We start from the raw sequence: 14,309 nt of genomic DNA, 5'->3' as shown, positions 1-14,309 counted from the left end.
CCAATCCCTTTGGGCCGCAGTGGGAACTCCTAATGTGCATTTTTCTGATTATAATAGAAAGACGAGTTCACTACAGGAAATTTGGGAAATACATAAAAGTGGAAAGAAGAAAAAAAAAATCAACCGTCACATCCCACAGGGCTAACTTTTGTCAGCATGCCAGTGTATTTTCTTCCAGTTGTTTTCTCTGTCCCGTTTACACAGTCAGGATCAATCTGTAACTATCAACTCTACACCCAGCCTATTTCACGAACAGACGTCGTTTCCTCCCCGTGTGTCCCTTTTCATAAACACCATATACTTCCCAACTCTTTCGTGGGCGCTGGTATTTAGTGGAACCCGTTTCCTATGGTAAACGATGCTTTGGTGAACATCCGTTCATTTATTGTGCATAAATCTCTTTTTTCAGATCATTTTCTTGGTAGAAATTTGGAGACCTTAGATGACCAAATACGATTTTTTTTTTTTTTTTGGATTTTTCTAGGGCTGCACCCATGGCATATGGAGATTCCCAGGCTAGGGGTCGAATTAGAGCTGTAGCCGCTGGCCTACACCACAGCCACAGCAACATGGGATCTGAGCCGCGTCTGTGACCTACACCACAGCTCATGGCAATGCTGGATCCTTAACCCACTGGGCGAGGCCAGGGATGGAACATGCATCCTCACAGATGCTAGTCAGATTTGTTTCCGCTGAGCCAGGATGGGAACTTCACCAAATACAAATGTTTTTAAGGCTCTTGATACATACAGCTGTTCTGTTTTTTTTTTTTTCGGTGATATTTCTAGCTACACTCCTACAAGCACTACAGAATACTTATTTTAATTACCTCTCAGCCAGCATGGGGTATTTTCAAAAAAGGAAATTTTTAAAATTGAAAGGTGAAAAATGGTATCTCATTTTAATTTGTGTGTTGATTTTTTTTTTTTTTTTTTTTTTTTTTGTCTTTTCTAGGGCCGATTCCCACAGTATATGGAGGTTCCCAGGCTAGGGGTCTAATCAGAGCTGTAGCCGCCGGCCTACATCACAGCCACAGCAACGCAGGATCCGAGCCATGTCTGGGACCTATACCACAGCTCACGGCAACACTGGATCGTCATCGGCCCACTGAGCAAGGCCAGGGTTCGAACCCGCAACCTCATGGTTCCTAGTCAGATTCGTTAACCACTGCGCCACGACGGGAACTCCTGTTGTTGATTTTTAATGTGGTTGACTTAAAAAAATGATTCTTAGCCAGCAATGTTTCCTCTTCTGAGAAATTTTTAATATATCCTTTGCCTATTCATCTGCTCTTTCATTCAACTGAGTTACGGTAAAGATACTAGCGTTTCCTCTGAGGCAAATGTGAATACTTTTTTTTCTCTTTAAATGATTTGTTGTTTGCCTTTTAATATGGGTCACTTTTTGCACATCTAATGTTTTAAAAACTTTTTGTTTGTTTGTTTGTTTGTTTTTGGGGGGCTGCACCCATGGCATATGGAGGTTCCCAGGCAAGGGGTTGAATTGGAGTTGTAGCCACCGGCCTGCACCACAGCCACAGCCATGTGGGATCTGAGCTGTGTCTACGACCTACAGCACAGCTCATGGCAATGCCAGATCCTTAACCCACCGAGCAAGCCCAGGGTTCAAACCTGTGTCCTTATGGATACTAGTCAGGTTTGTTAACCACTGAGCCACAATGGGAACTTCTTATAAACTTTGGGAGTTCAGCAGGTTAAGGGTCTGGTGTTGTCACTGCTGTGGCTCAGGTTCCATCCCTAGACTAGGAACTGCCACATGCCCAGGATTTGGCCCCCCAAAAAAGTTCAGGAGTTCCTGTCGTGGCTCAGTGGAAATGAACCTGACTAGTATCCAGGAGGACACAGGTTCCATCCCTGGCCTCGCTCAGTGAGTTAAGGCTCCGGGGTTGCCATGAGCTGTGGCGTAGGTCACAGACGTGGCTCAGATCCTGTGTTGCTGTGGCTGCGGTGTAGGCTGGTGGCTGCAGCTCCAATTCAATCCCCTAGCCTGGGAACCTCCACATGCTGTGGGTGTGGCCCTAAAAAAATACACACACACAAAAAAAGTTAAATAATTTTTATATGGTAAAACCTACCTGTTCTGTTTTTGTAGTGCTCCATTGTTTTCAAGCTTAGAGAACCCTCTCCCATCCATAGTCACTAGAGAATCATCTATAATTTATTCTAGGTTTTAATGTTTTGGTTTGCTGTGTTTTTAGTACAGTTAACTAGTTACTCCACCTGGAATTTGCCCTCTGGTAAGAGTGAACGGCTAAACGAACTGATTTCCTCCCTAAACAGCAACCTAAACATCCCAACACCATTTACTGAATAACTAGTCGTTAATCTCCTCCACTACTGTGTTAACCAGAAGGCAAAACCTACTCGGAGGCTTTACTCTTTTTTTTTTTTTTTTTTTTTTTTTGGCTGCATGCACGGCCTGGGAAAGTTCCTCGGCCAGAATTCGAACCAAAGTGGCAGCGGTGACCTGCACAACAGCAGCAGCAACACCGAACCTTAACCCACTGCGCCACAGGGAACCTCGGCGCCCTCACTCTTAACACCAGGAGGCCGAGGTGCGTTGTTTCATCTGCTTGGTTTCTAGTTCCTGAAGCCGTGAAATGGGATAAGGGAGAACAGGGACCCTCTTTGATGGTCCAGATACGAACTGTAAGTTGTGTCTACATCCCAAACGGGCACCCCCTTGTTTCTCTTTGGGGGAGTTCCAGAGCTGGCCCCCACCCCGCAGTGGGCACGCGTGCACACACACAGCGAAAGTGCAAGCAGAGGCTCTAGAAACGGTAGCTATTAACTGGATACAGAGGCCCAAGGCGGGAAGCGGAGGTTCTAACCATCAGCACCCAAGTTTCCACTGAACCATCGGGTGCCTCTAACACGACGCGACCGCGGCCAGCTCTTGGGCGCCGAGGCTTAACCGCGCCGCCGAGGCCCCCACGGGAGGACCCCAGGTGGAGAAAGCCCGCCTTACTGAGTGCTCTTCCGAGTCAGATGTCTGGGAGGAGATGATGGGGTTAAAGCTGGTTGGGGACAGGGGGCCCAGCTTCTTCCTCATGGCTCGGATCTGCAGCAGTGCCCGGAAGGCTGCGAGGAAGAAACGGGCCATCAGGACAGCGCGATGCAGGAGGGAGGGTGGACCAGAGCCGCGCGGAGCCACGCGCCCACCTCCCCGAGCCCGTCCCTTGGGGACCCGGCAGCCACCCGCCGCGCGGCTCGGGGCTTACGCAGTCGGCAGATGGGGCAGTTGTTGGCCTGGTAGCGCAGGGTGTCTGCGCAGGTGTTACACAGGCAGAGGTGGCGGCAGGGCAGGATCAGGGTGTCCCGCACGTCGGAGAGGCACACCACGCACTCGGCGCTGTTGTCGCTCACTTCATCCTCAGCCACCTGCTGGGAGACAGACGGGGATTCAGCCGGGGACCCAAAGACCCTCTCGTCCCACGCCTTCTCTGTGAGCCAGCCTGCAGAGCTGAGACTCGGAATACAAACAGCATCGCGCGGCTTCACGCAAGCGGGGAGTCTGCCAAGCGTGTTCACAGGCTGGGTCTCACTGCTTCTGACAAGTGCTTGTCTCAAGGCATCCTTGCAGGCGCAGATCTGGTCCTGCTGACGCCTGGCACGGAAGGGGCCCAGAAGGCTGGGGAGGTGGGGGGAGGATGCACTGAGGGACGGGAGACCTGATCCAAACCAGCCTACTTTCTCATGTCCAAGGTCATACAGGCGGCTAACCGTCTGAGAGGAGGAAGAGGAAATACCCACTAGGGTCAGACGGATTCCACTGATTCCTAGATCCCGCCGTGTCGGGGAAGGACTCCCTGAGCCTCCCGGGAGGACCCGCAGCACTGGGGAGGGAACTTGCCTTCGACTCCTGCGTGTTGTACTTGTTTTCAATCCCGTAGATCTCCTGAAGGAGGTAGCTGACCCCGTCCACCTGAAGAGCAAGGGGAAAGTTCAAGGGCAGCCTGACTCCGCCTCGAGATGACAGTGGGCGCTCGCTGCCCCGCCGCCCGCCCCCCTTGGTAACCAAGGACACTGCTTCACAGTGACAAAGATCAAAGGCCTGGATGCTTTTACTGACTCGTGTCTCCTCTCTGGGAGAGGAAAGAAACTCGCATGGGTAAGGCACCCACCCTGATACCCAACCGGGAGCGGGACCGCTCACCCAAATGAGAGCAGTACGTGTACTGCGGGTCCCTGTGACGGACAGGGAAGAACGGCAGAGCCTAGGAAAAGCGTGGGCTGCCAGGCATTGAAACAGAAGCACGGACTGTGCAATAACAGCTAAGCTTAGACAGTGCCAAAGGGAAGGAACGGAAACGGGAAAGAAAGAGAAGAAATATGGGCGAGGAAAAGGCGGGAAGGGAAAAGGCAGAAGCAAAGAGAGAGAGACTGTGCCCCCCCACTCCCCATCGGAGCACCCTGACCCACAGGGCGAAGTCACCCCTGTTGGCCCTGCTTGTTTTTTTTTTTTTTTTGGGCTGAACCCGCAGCACATGGAGATTCCCAGGCTAGGGGTCGAATTGGAGCTACAGCTGCTGGCCTACACCACAGCCACAGCAACGCAGGATCTGCGCCACTTCTGTGACCTACCCCACAGCTCATGGCAATGCCGGATCCTTAACCCACTGAGCGAGGCCAGGGATGGAACCTGAACCTCATGGCTCCTGGTCGGATTCGTTTCTGTTGCTCCATGATGGGAACTCCAGCCCCGCTTGTTAAAACCTCAACTTCAATGCCTCGTCCCAGTCCCAGCAGCCTAGCCATGTCAGCGCCAAGGCTGGCCCATCCCCTATTTAGGCCAGCCCACTCCTCTCTCTGCCTGGCCTCTGTCCCCAGTGAGACTCTCCCCTAAGACCCAGCCTGTCTCGGGTTTTACATATCCCACTCTCCAGTCTGACAAAGTCTGTTGCTAACGCCAGTCCGGCAACGAGAAAAGAGCTAAGCCGTTCTCATGGAGCTACCCTGGCCTTTCATCCTATCCGGGCCCCTGGGGAAGAGGCCTCCCCCTGAAGCAAATCAAGGAGGCCTGGCCTTTCCAGGCAGCTCCCCGGGCTCAGAATCTGTTTTCGTCTTGGCCTCTCTTAAAACTTGCTTTAGGGAATAACTATTGTACCTCAAAAGGCTAAGAACCTGACTAGCCTCAGTGAAGATGCAGGTCTGACCCCCGGCCTCGGTCAGTGGGTTAAGGATCTGGCATGGCCGCAAGCTGCAGCACAGGTCACAGATGTAGCTTGGATGCCATGTTGCTGTGATTGGGGTATAGGTCTCCAGCTGCAGCTCTGATTCAACCTTTAGCCCAGAAATTTCCATATGCTGCAGGTGTGGCTACAAAAAGAAAAAACAAAAAACAAAAACACCTTGCTTTAACAGAGCGATTATATTGGAAAGGACACTATCAACAAATTCATACTAAAGTATTACAGACTACTATCGACGTCATTAAGGGCAGAGTGCACTTGATACCCCAAAGGATGAATAATGCACAGTTTCGGGTATCTGTCATGGATGTGCTGGGGGGAAGGGGGTGCTTTCTTGGCATCTCAACCAAGCCCACCCTGTCCTCACCCGATGGCTTCACACCCTCTGTGTGATGGCTCACCCTCCCCTGGCAGTGTCACTGACTCCACTCTCCCCTCCACGCCTCTTTGTCTTCCCCCACCTCTGCAAGGGTGAAAGGGAGGTGATGGCACATGGCCGGCTGGGGATGGGGGTGGGGGGTGTTAAAACTTCCAGCGAAGCGTAGGTCGGCAGCAACAGCTGTGATTAGACCCCTAGCCTGGGAACCTCCATATGCCTTGGGTGTGGCCCTGGAAAAGACAAAAAAACAAAAAACAAAAACAAAACCCAAACAAACAAAAAAATGACAACTTCCAGCAGACATGCATAACTTGCAGGTCATTCTGGAAGGGGGCCGATGGCCAGCAAACTCTGAATCCCGGGAAAGGAACGTTGAGACAAGTTCAGCCAAGAGCTCTGGCTGGCCCTGAGCTGGACCCCGGTGCTCTCAGCCTTTCGTTGGAAATGCCGCTCCCCCTGGCATTTTAAATCAAAAGAGTTCTCCCTAAACCCCCGCCAGGAGACAAATCTTGTCCTTTGCTTTTCTGAGTCCTCTGCTCAGATAACGGTGGCCTCGGCCCCAACGCTGGAACCCGGACACCAAAACTCAGTATTCTTTTCAGGCCACCCAAGCAGTTTCAAACACAGAAAAGCACTCCTTTTTGCTTTTCTTCTTTGATTTAAAAAGGGGGAAAAAAAAAAAAAAGGTGGAAGGGAAAGAAGAGGGTTTAGTGAAAGAGTGAAGAAGGGGGCGGGAAGGGGCAAGAGCCCGGCCTCGACACTTACAACTTGTTTCTGCTTGAGGGGCTTGACGCAGAAAGTCCCGTCCGTGTGCTGGGGTGAAAACACGACAGTTACGACAAGGGAGGAGGACAAGGGGCCCCCCGGCTGTTCTTTTGCTACTTTGCTCAATTATACACGTTCTGGGACACCCCCCGCTCCCCGGCCGGCGTGGACGCCTAACACTGGAAGGTCTTCCAAGCACAGAGTCCAGCCCTTCGGCTTTAAAAGAGAGGAAACCAGGCTTAAGGAATCGAAGGTTGTGCCGAAGTTGGTGCTGCTGCCCTAATGCCCCGCCCGGCCGCACCCAGGCAGCCAGCAAACAAACTCCATGCCTCCTCCCGGGAAAGAGAGTGCCACACGTACCAAAGCGAGGCCCACATGGTACCCACTGACCTTTTCAAAAGTGCCCAGCAGGACGTGGCAGTGGCCAAAATACTCTGAAAGAAAGGAAGGCACAGGGATGAAGAAGAAGAAGGCCAACAACACGGCTCTGTTCCGCCGCCGCCCCGACTCCCCGCCGTCCTGCAGAACGGGCCCCCCGGCTGTCGCCCTACAGGAGGCTCGTTGCCCGAGGAGCTCAGGAGCAGGAAACCCCGGGCCGACACCCGCGGAGGAGCCTGTGGGTGTCAGGCCGCAGCCGCTGCCAGGCCCGCGTGCTGCAGAAGCCGCAGCAGACAGGAGGCGCCCGTACCGTCTCCTTCGTCCACCACGGCATGGACCACCAACGGGTAAACCTCTCTGTCCAGGTCGAAGCCGAGCTGGAAGGAAAAGAAAAAGGGACTTAGCCGTTTAGAGGCAGGGGAACCCACCGGGGGCGGCTGGTCGGGAGGCCTGACCCTCATCTCCGCTCCCCACTCGGCAACTGCCTAAGGCCGCCGGTCTCCCCGTGAGCGTCTCATGGGTGGAGAGGCTTCTGCCTGCAGCTGCTTCCTTGGAGCCCGGCCTTCCCAGAATGTCCTAGGCCAGTGGCTACTGTGGGAGAGGAGAACCTTTCCAGGGCGTGAAGACCTTGCCAGGCAGAAGGGCCGCACAGACCACGACACCCAGCCTGGCGCTCTGCCGCCGGCCGGGTCCTAAGCGGCTCCCGCGCCCCGTGGGTCTGTGTGCGGACCCTGCCCTGCGCTCTGTCCCCTGGCCGGCAGCTCACCTCCTCCTCGGCCCACTCGGAGGGGTCCACAGTGTGGGAGGGCAGGCAGAACTGCTGGCACACCCCACGCTTGTAGTGCACCGTCTCCGACTGCAGGCTGCTGTCTTTGGGGATGTAGCTGTGGGTCAAAGTGGGGAGCAGAGCGCAAGTTACTATGGGGCCAGATGACCTGACAGCTTCCTCCGTCCCATGCCTGTTCTCAACTGCCAGCGGGTTTTAGGAAAGGGAAAGAAAGGAAGTGGGGGTGGGCGGGAGGGGAGAGGGGTGAGGTGTGGGGGAGGGGCACAGGCAGGCGGAGGTGGGGAGGGGAGGAGAAAAGGGGGAAAAAAGGATCTCCTTTATAATCCCTTTCCTTTGCCCTTGCTTGGTAATGTATTAAAACTTAGTGATTGGAGCTCCCATTGTGGCTCAGTGGTTAATGAGCCTGACTAGTATCCATGAGGACTTGGGTTCCATCCCTGGCCTTGCTCAGTGGGTTAAGGATCTGGTGTTTCTAAGAGCTGTGGTGTAGGTTGCAGATGTGGTTCAGATCCGGTATAGCAGTGGCTGTGGTGTAGGCTGGCAGCTGTAGCTCCGATTTGACCCCTAGCCTGGGAACCTCCACATGCCGCAGGTGTGGCCCTAAAAAAAGACAAAAAAATAAAAAAATAAATAAAAATAAATAAATAAATAAAAAATCAGAGCTCCCATTGTGATTCAGTGGAAACGAATCTGACTAGCATCCATGAAGGCACGGGTTCGAGCCCTGGACTCTCAGTGGGTTAAGGATCTAGCGTTGCCGTGAGCTGTGGTGTAGGTGGCAGGCACGGCTCGGATCTGGCGTTGCTGTGGCTGTGGTGTAAGCTGATGGCTGCAGCTCCGATCAGACCCCTAGCCTGGGAACCTCCACACGGCGCGGGTGCGGCCCTGAAAAGACAAAAACCAAAAAACCAGTAACTTATTTCTTACACCCACACACAGAAAGGAAGCGTAACAGATCTTTAACAGCTTCTCCATGACCTGCGGGGCGATGCTGCGGTCTGTCCCTCTGCCAGGATGGCATAGTTTGAAGGGCAAAGGTGGCACAGTGCGGCTGCATAGAAGACCACCGCAGGTCAGGAACCAGATCTCACCTGGCTACAGAAAAGAGTGTGCTGCCCCGCAGGTGAGTGCGCCTGGCCGGGGTCCCGGCCTACCTGGGAAGGAAACGGCTCGCCTGGCCCCTCGGTCTTACCTGGCAATGCCGCTCTGGAATTCTTCGGTGGCCTGATAATAGATGGTGATGGCCACCCGAGCGTCGGTGTCAAAGGTGAACTCCACATTGTAGTGGACTCTGGCTCTGCCGGCCTCGTCGCCCGGGGCCTTCACTTCCTCAGCACACCTGGAAAACCACAAAGACGCAGCATTTCGGGGCAGCAAGTTAACATTTTATTTTAACAAAAGGGTTTTTTTTAACGGCCACCCCTGCTATATATGGACGTTCCCAGGCTAGGGGCTGAATTGGAGCTGCAGCTGAGGCCTATACCACAGCCACAGCAACACCAGATCCGAGCCGTATCTGCAACCTATACCTTGGCTTAGGGCAATGCCGGGGCCTTTAACCCACTGAGCAGGGCTAGGGATCGAACCTGCGTCCTCATGGATGCTCGTCAAGTTCGTTACCACTGCGCCATTATGGGAATGCCCTCACTGTTGATTGTTTAAAGTGGGTGGAACCCACACCACAGGGGCGACAATGCTAGATCCTTAACCTGCTGAGCCACCAGGGAACTCATGCACTTTGTCCTTTGGAGCAGGTCCCTCCTGGAGCCCCCTGACCTGCTCCATGTGGACCCGGAGCCCTGCATTCCTGCTCGCTGCCGCCGTCCTGGAGTCTCGCTGTGAGTCCCCTCTGCCTCCTGCCCGCAGAACAGCGTCTCTCTCCCACACCTCCTGGCTTCTTCGCTCTTGGGTTACACTCTCGTTCTACTGGAGCACAACTCTCAGTAACTTCTTGAAAAGGGCTTCATTGGAGAGAGAAACCTTTCTTTCTTTCTCCTTTCCTTCCTCCCTTCCTTCTTCTTTCTCTCTCTCCCCGTCCCCGTCTCTCGGCAGATGTGGCTCAGATCCCGCAATGCCGTGGCTGTGGTGTAGGCCAGCAGCTGTGGCTCCAATGTGACCCCTAGCCTGGGAACCTCCATATACTGTAGGTGTGGCCCTAAAAAAACCCCAAAACTGTACACTTTAAATGAACGAACTGTGGACTATGAATTATATATACACACATATACCAATGGATTACATATACACGCCACTCCTGGGGCATGCAGAAATTCCTGGGCCACGGATTGAAACCTTGGCACAGCAGTGGCAACGCTGTGCCCTCTGCTCACTGAACCACCAGAGAACTCCGAGGTAGTTATCTTTTTTTAGATGATCAGAGAGAAATAAACCTCCTGATCTCGACAAGCACATAACAGTCTCTGAGTCACCTTCCTTGTCCATTCGGGGAAATGCGGGCCCTCCGGGTTGCCCTAACCTAATCTGTCCCCAGGGAGCCGGTAAAAATTAGCAGACGGACGTGCTATCTGGTTGGCAGCCTTGGCTTAAAAGTCCCGCTGGCTCAGGGACAGCACAACGGAGGCAGCTGTGCATGAACACTCCTATGGATGACGGTGATGAAACCACAGCCCAGGGCACCAGAGGAGGCTCAGAGAGCAAGAACACGTGGAGAGGTAAGCATGAGCAATAAAATAAGGATCTCCTGTGCCAAGTTCAAGTATCTCTCCCCGGCCCCCCTTTCTCTTGGCAGCACTTGGAGCATGTGGACGTTCCTGGGCCAAAGATCGAATCTGAGCCGCAGCTGCAACCTGCTCCACAGCTGTGACAACGCCAGATCCTTAACCCACTGTGCTGGGCTGGGGATCGAACCTGCACCTCCATGGCAACTTGAGCCACTGCAGGGACAAGGCCATATCCTCAACCCTCTGTGCCACAGCAGGAACTCCCAAATAGCCCATTTGCACAGAGGCTTGTCCAGGTATCTGCAAAATTCACCCTCTCCCCCAGCAATTCTTTTCTTGGAACGTTCATCAGGTACGGGTACTGACGACGGCCTCCTGGGAAGCCATGGTTCTTCACCAACACCGACCTTCACAGCAAGTTCAAGGGCAGAGACAGCGAATCCAGGCAGCCCACCCCCTGGAGGCCTGCAGGACGGGCTCTGGGTCTGGCAGAAACTGCTCTGTGCGTCTCCTGGGGCGTCAGCTGCCCCTGGAACCCGGCCTCGAGCTCGAACTTACTTGACGAGTCTCAGGGTGTCCTTCCGGATGTTGATCAGGCTTCTCAGCGTCTTCACCGGTTCTTGGGGAGGAGGAGCCGCGTAAGGAAACTGTGGCAGAGAACAAAGCGGAGGAGACGGTGTGTTTAGAAAGACCGAGAACCGTATTAAATGAACCCATTCAAGGTCACAGCCAGTGGTAGAACTGGGATCCGACTTGGCGTCCAAAACACTTATCTGCTTTCCCCATTTGACGAAGCTTAGGTGAGTCGGCATTCGAAATGCGGACAACTAATAAAAACTCCCACTGAAGTTCCAAATACCAAGGGACACATGGTGGCCGAGTTAATCACAAAAGGCTTTTCCATCTGACCTTACACCACGGGGCAGCCGGACCCGCCGGGCTTTTCCTTCGGCGAAGCCACAGGGCGTCGGAGGAATTTAGGAACTGCAAACACCAGAGGACCCGATCATGTGTGCAGAGCAGACGCCTGCAAACAGTGGAGAACAAGTTTCCTCTGCAGCTGATCATAGAAAGCAGAGGGGTTTTGTTGTTTTTTAAATGGGAGCCAAGGGCTCTTTGGGGTCATCAGAGGCTTGTGATTATCTGTCATCCTCCAGATGCTTTCGCTCCCTTTCCCCGTGTGGGCATCTGGGTGTGCAGTTCTGAGCTGAGGATAACGAGGAGATAAGAAGTGGGAATCAGTAGGAGTCCCTGTTGTGGCTCAGCGGTAACGAACCTGACCAGGATCCACGAGGATGCAGGTTTGATCCCTGGCCTCACTCGGTGGGTTAAGGATCTGGCATTGCTGTGGCTGTGGTGTAGGCCACCAGCTGTAGCTCTGATTCAACCCCTAGCCTGGGAACTTCTATATGCTGTGGGTGCGGCCCTAAAAGCACGAGAAAGAAAGGAAGGAAGGAAGGAAGGAAGGAAGGAAGGACAGTTATAAAAAACTTAATTGGGAATTGCTTTTGAAGATTACAAGTGATTTAAAAGGTTCCCAGGATTCTTAGAATGTAATTTGGGCAATAAACATTTTTTACCTATGGCTCACAGAAAACCTACTTGTGTTTGGAGCTTGTGCAAAAACCGTGGTGCTCCTAGTTCCCAAGAGTCTACCCAGGGCTGGCGTCCGAGAACAGGATATTCACGTGAAACTCTGTGCCTTCACAGATCTTTGCTGAGTGCGGCTAGATTACTTGGGAAACATAATCAAACCTACGGCGCATCTGACTTTATGGATTCGGTGTGCCTGCTGATGCTCCAGCTGACCCTTAAGGAAACACGTTTAATCCGACCACCAGATGTGCAGTGAGAGGATCGACCGAGCGACACTTTACCTTTCCACTGACAGCTTCAGCACATGTTGTTTTAATTACACAACAGTTGCTTTTTTCTGTATTCTTTCTTTGTCTAGTTGGGTTCTTAACCCACTGAGCCATAACAGTGACTCCCGATAGCTGTCTGTTCTCTAATTACAAAGCAATACATGTTCGAGAAGAAAACTTGAAAAACATAAAGATGGGGAGTTCCCGTCGTGGCACAGGGGAAACGAAGCCGACTAGGAACCATGAGGTTTGGGGTTCGATCCCTGCCTCGCTCAGTGGGTTCAGGATCCAGCATTGCCGTGAGCTGGATCTGGCGTTGCTGTGGCTGTGGTGCAGGCCGGCAGCTACAGTTCCAGTTGGACCCCTAGCCAACTAGCACATGGGAACCTCCATATGCTGCCCTGAAAAGACAGGACGGGACGGGACGGGAGAAAGAAACGAAAAAAAAAAAGATGTACAGAATCAGTCACAATGTCCCCACTCAGCAAGACCAAAGTTCATACCACAGAATATGTCTTTTTTGGCCAGGCCCTAGGCATCCAGAAGTTCCTGGGCCAGGGATGGAACCTGAGCCCCAGCAGTGACAATGCTGGATCCTTAACTTGCGGAGCCACCAGGGAGCTCCAGGATGTGTCTTTTTGGACAGGCCTCCCTCCCTCCTGCTACAGCCGGGCACTGTTTCAAACTGCACACACTGTTTTATTGTCTCCCACTTAGAAAGATGTGGCAAATATTTAAAAAGCCTACAACTGACAATGTCAGTACACACAGCAGAGACAGGAGCATATGGGAACCCCTTCCACAGTATTCAGTGTTTTCAGCTGGTTTTACTTTTTTTTTTTTGCTGCTATAAATGCCACGGTCAATGCCTTGTCCCTGTATTTCTGCAGGCCTGTTTGATTATTTCCTTCAGACAAATTCCTAGAAGTGGAATTACAGGATCAAAGAGTAATAAGCATGTTTTGAAGGCTTTAAAAACTGTTTTTGCCAAATTGCTCCGCAGAAAGCTGCTTCCAGTTTTGCTCTCCTGCTTGCAGCGTGTCGGGAGGCTTTTATAAGGAAAGCTGAAATCCTAGTGCCGATCGCGCCTGGCCCAATGCTCCACCCCCCACTTGCTGGGCTGTCACACTAAAGGAATTCAGAACAATTTTAAAATAAGCTTAAGCAAAAAGTAATTAGGCAGGAAAACCCGACACAAATGCTTGTCTATTCTAAAGCCAAAATAAATGACTTTCGGATTAACATTTTTTCTGGAGTAGCAAAGTTAATCATATTCATTTGCACGGGTACATGGGCGTTATCCCCAGCGCCTACCTGAGTTTAAAAAAGACACAGGTTTTCCACTCACTTGGTGTCCATTTTTCTGCATATCCTCCCCCTGAGAAAGGAAAAGCTTGGGGAGAGAGGGGGAAAAAGGCTAGTTGTCTGTGTCTTCCACCGAGAACATTACACGTGAGGATAACTGGCAATGACACTCAGTGCTCAGGGAGAGGTACAGATGGGATCAAGTGTGTGTGTGCACAACTCACACACACACACACACACACACACCGTCCTTCATAGTATAATAAATCCATTCTTCCTTTTTTTTTTTTTTCTTTTTGGCTTTTTCCAGGGCCACACCCACAGCATATGGAGGTTCCCAGGCTAGGGGTCAAATTGGAGCTGTAGCCACCGGCCTACACCACAGCCCCAGCAACGTGGGATCAGAGCCGCCATCTGTGACTTACACCACAGCTCATGGCAACGCCAGATCCTTAACCCACTGAGTGAGGCCAGGGATCGAACCTGCAACCTCAGGATTCCTAGTCAGATTCGTTCACCACTGGGCCACGATGGGAACTCCACACTCCTAAATTTTTAACTCTTCCTTATCTCTCCCTTCCCCAAAGAAAACCACTGGAAATCTCTTTAGGGGAAACATCTTGTTTGTAGGCTCCTACCTGCCTTCTGTCTTAGTGGCCTTTTCCGGGGGCTGCATCTGTGGCGTAAGGAAGTTCCCGGGGCCAGGGATCAAACCCAGGCTACAGCAGCAACCATAGCCACAGTAGCGAAAATTCCAGATCCTTAACTGACTGAGCCACCAGGGAACTCTTTAGTGGCCTTTCATTGACTCAGTCAGAATCCACCAGAAACACTCAGAGCTGCCGTAAGGAGAGACGCAAAGTGGAAAAGATAAGGTCCTGTCCTTTCAGGAAGCAGCATACTCATTATTATCATTATTTTCTATTTTTAGGGCCAC

At 52.3% G+C, this 14,309-nt stretch overlaps 1 protein-coding gene across 30 annotated transcripts in view; it reads right to left on the bottom strand.

Moving 5' to 3' along the window:
- Positions 1-14,309, bottom strand: part of RNF157 (ring finger protein 157) — an 81,017-nt gene that overhangs the window by 17,633 nt on the left and 49,075 nt on the right. For 10 of the 30 annotated variants that reach the window (XR_001304377.3, XR_014820677.1, XR_001304379.3 and 7 more), the window contains exons 4-13: positions 11,112-11,229; positions 10,761-10,849; positions 8,714-8,860; positions 7,501-7,618; positions 7,045-7,111; positions 6,747-6,790; positions 6,357-6,404; positions 3,874-3,945; positions 3,242-3,404; positions 2,989-3,101 (exon numbers count right to left, since the gene is read on the bottom strand). Coding sequence is in view for 22 of the 30 variants with exons in the window: in XM_013989888.3 (XP_013845342.1) it covers positions 2,989-3,101; positions 3,242-3,404; positions 3,874-3,945; positions 6,357-6,404; positions 6,747-6,790; positions 7,045-7,111; positions 7,501-7,618; positions 8,714-8,860; positions 10,761-10,849; positions 11,112-11,229 (979 nt within the window). In the remaining 8 variants the exon portion in view is untranslated. The remainder of the gene's footprint in view (positions 1-2,988; positions 3,102-3,241; positions 3,405-3,873; positions 3,946-6,356; positions 6,405-6,746; positions 6,791-7,044; positions 7,112-7,500; positions 7,619-8,713; positions 8,861-10,760; positions 10,850-11,111; positions 11,230-14,309) is intronic. The other 20 variants (XR_014820681.1, XR_014820679.1, XM_084983672.1 and 17 more) reach the window with 3 other exon arrangements.

This window comes from Sus scrofa, chromosome 12 (genome assembly GCF_054392235.1).
Source record: "Sus scrofa isolate SSC_HxYL_T2T_F1_AM1 chromosome 12, Sscrofa_HxYL_maternal_Yorkshire_Landrace_v2.0, whole genome shotgun sequence".
Lineage (NCBI taxonomy): Eukaryota > Metazoa > Chordata > Mammalia > Artiodactyla > Suidae > Sus > Sus scrofa.
The sequence above is the reverse complement of the archived record's forward strand: the minus strand, read 5'-3'. Positions and strand labels throughout refer to the sequence as shown.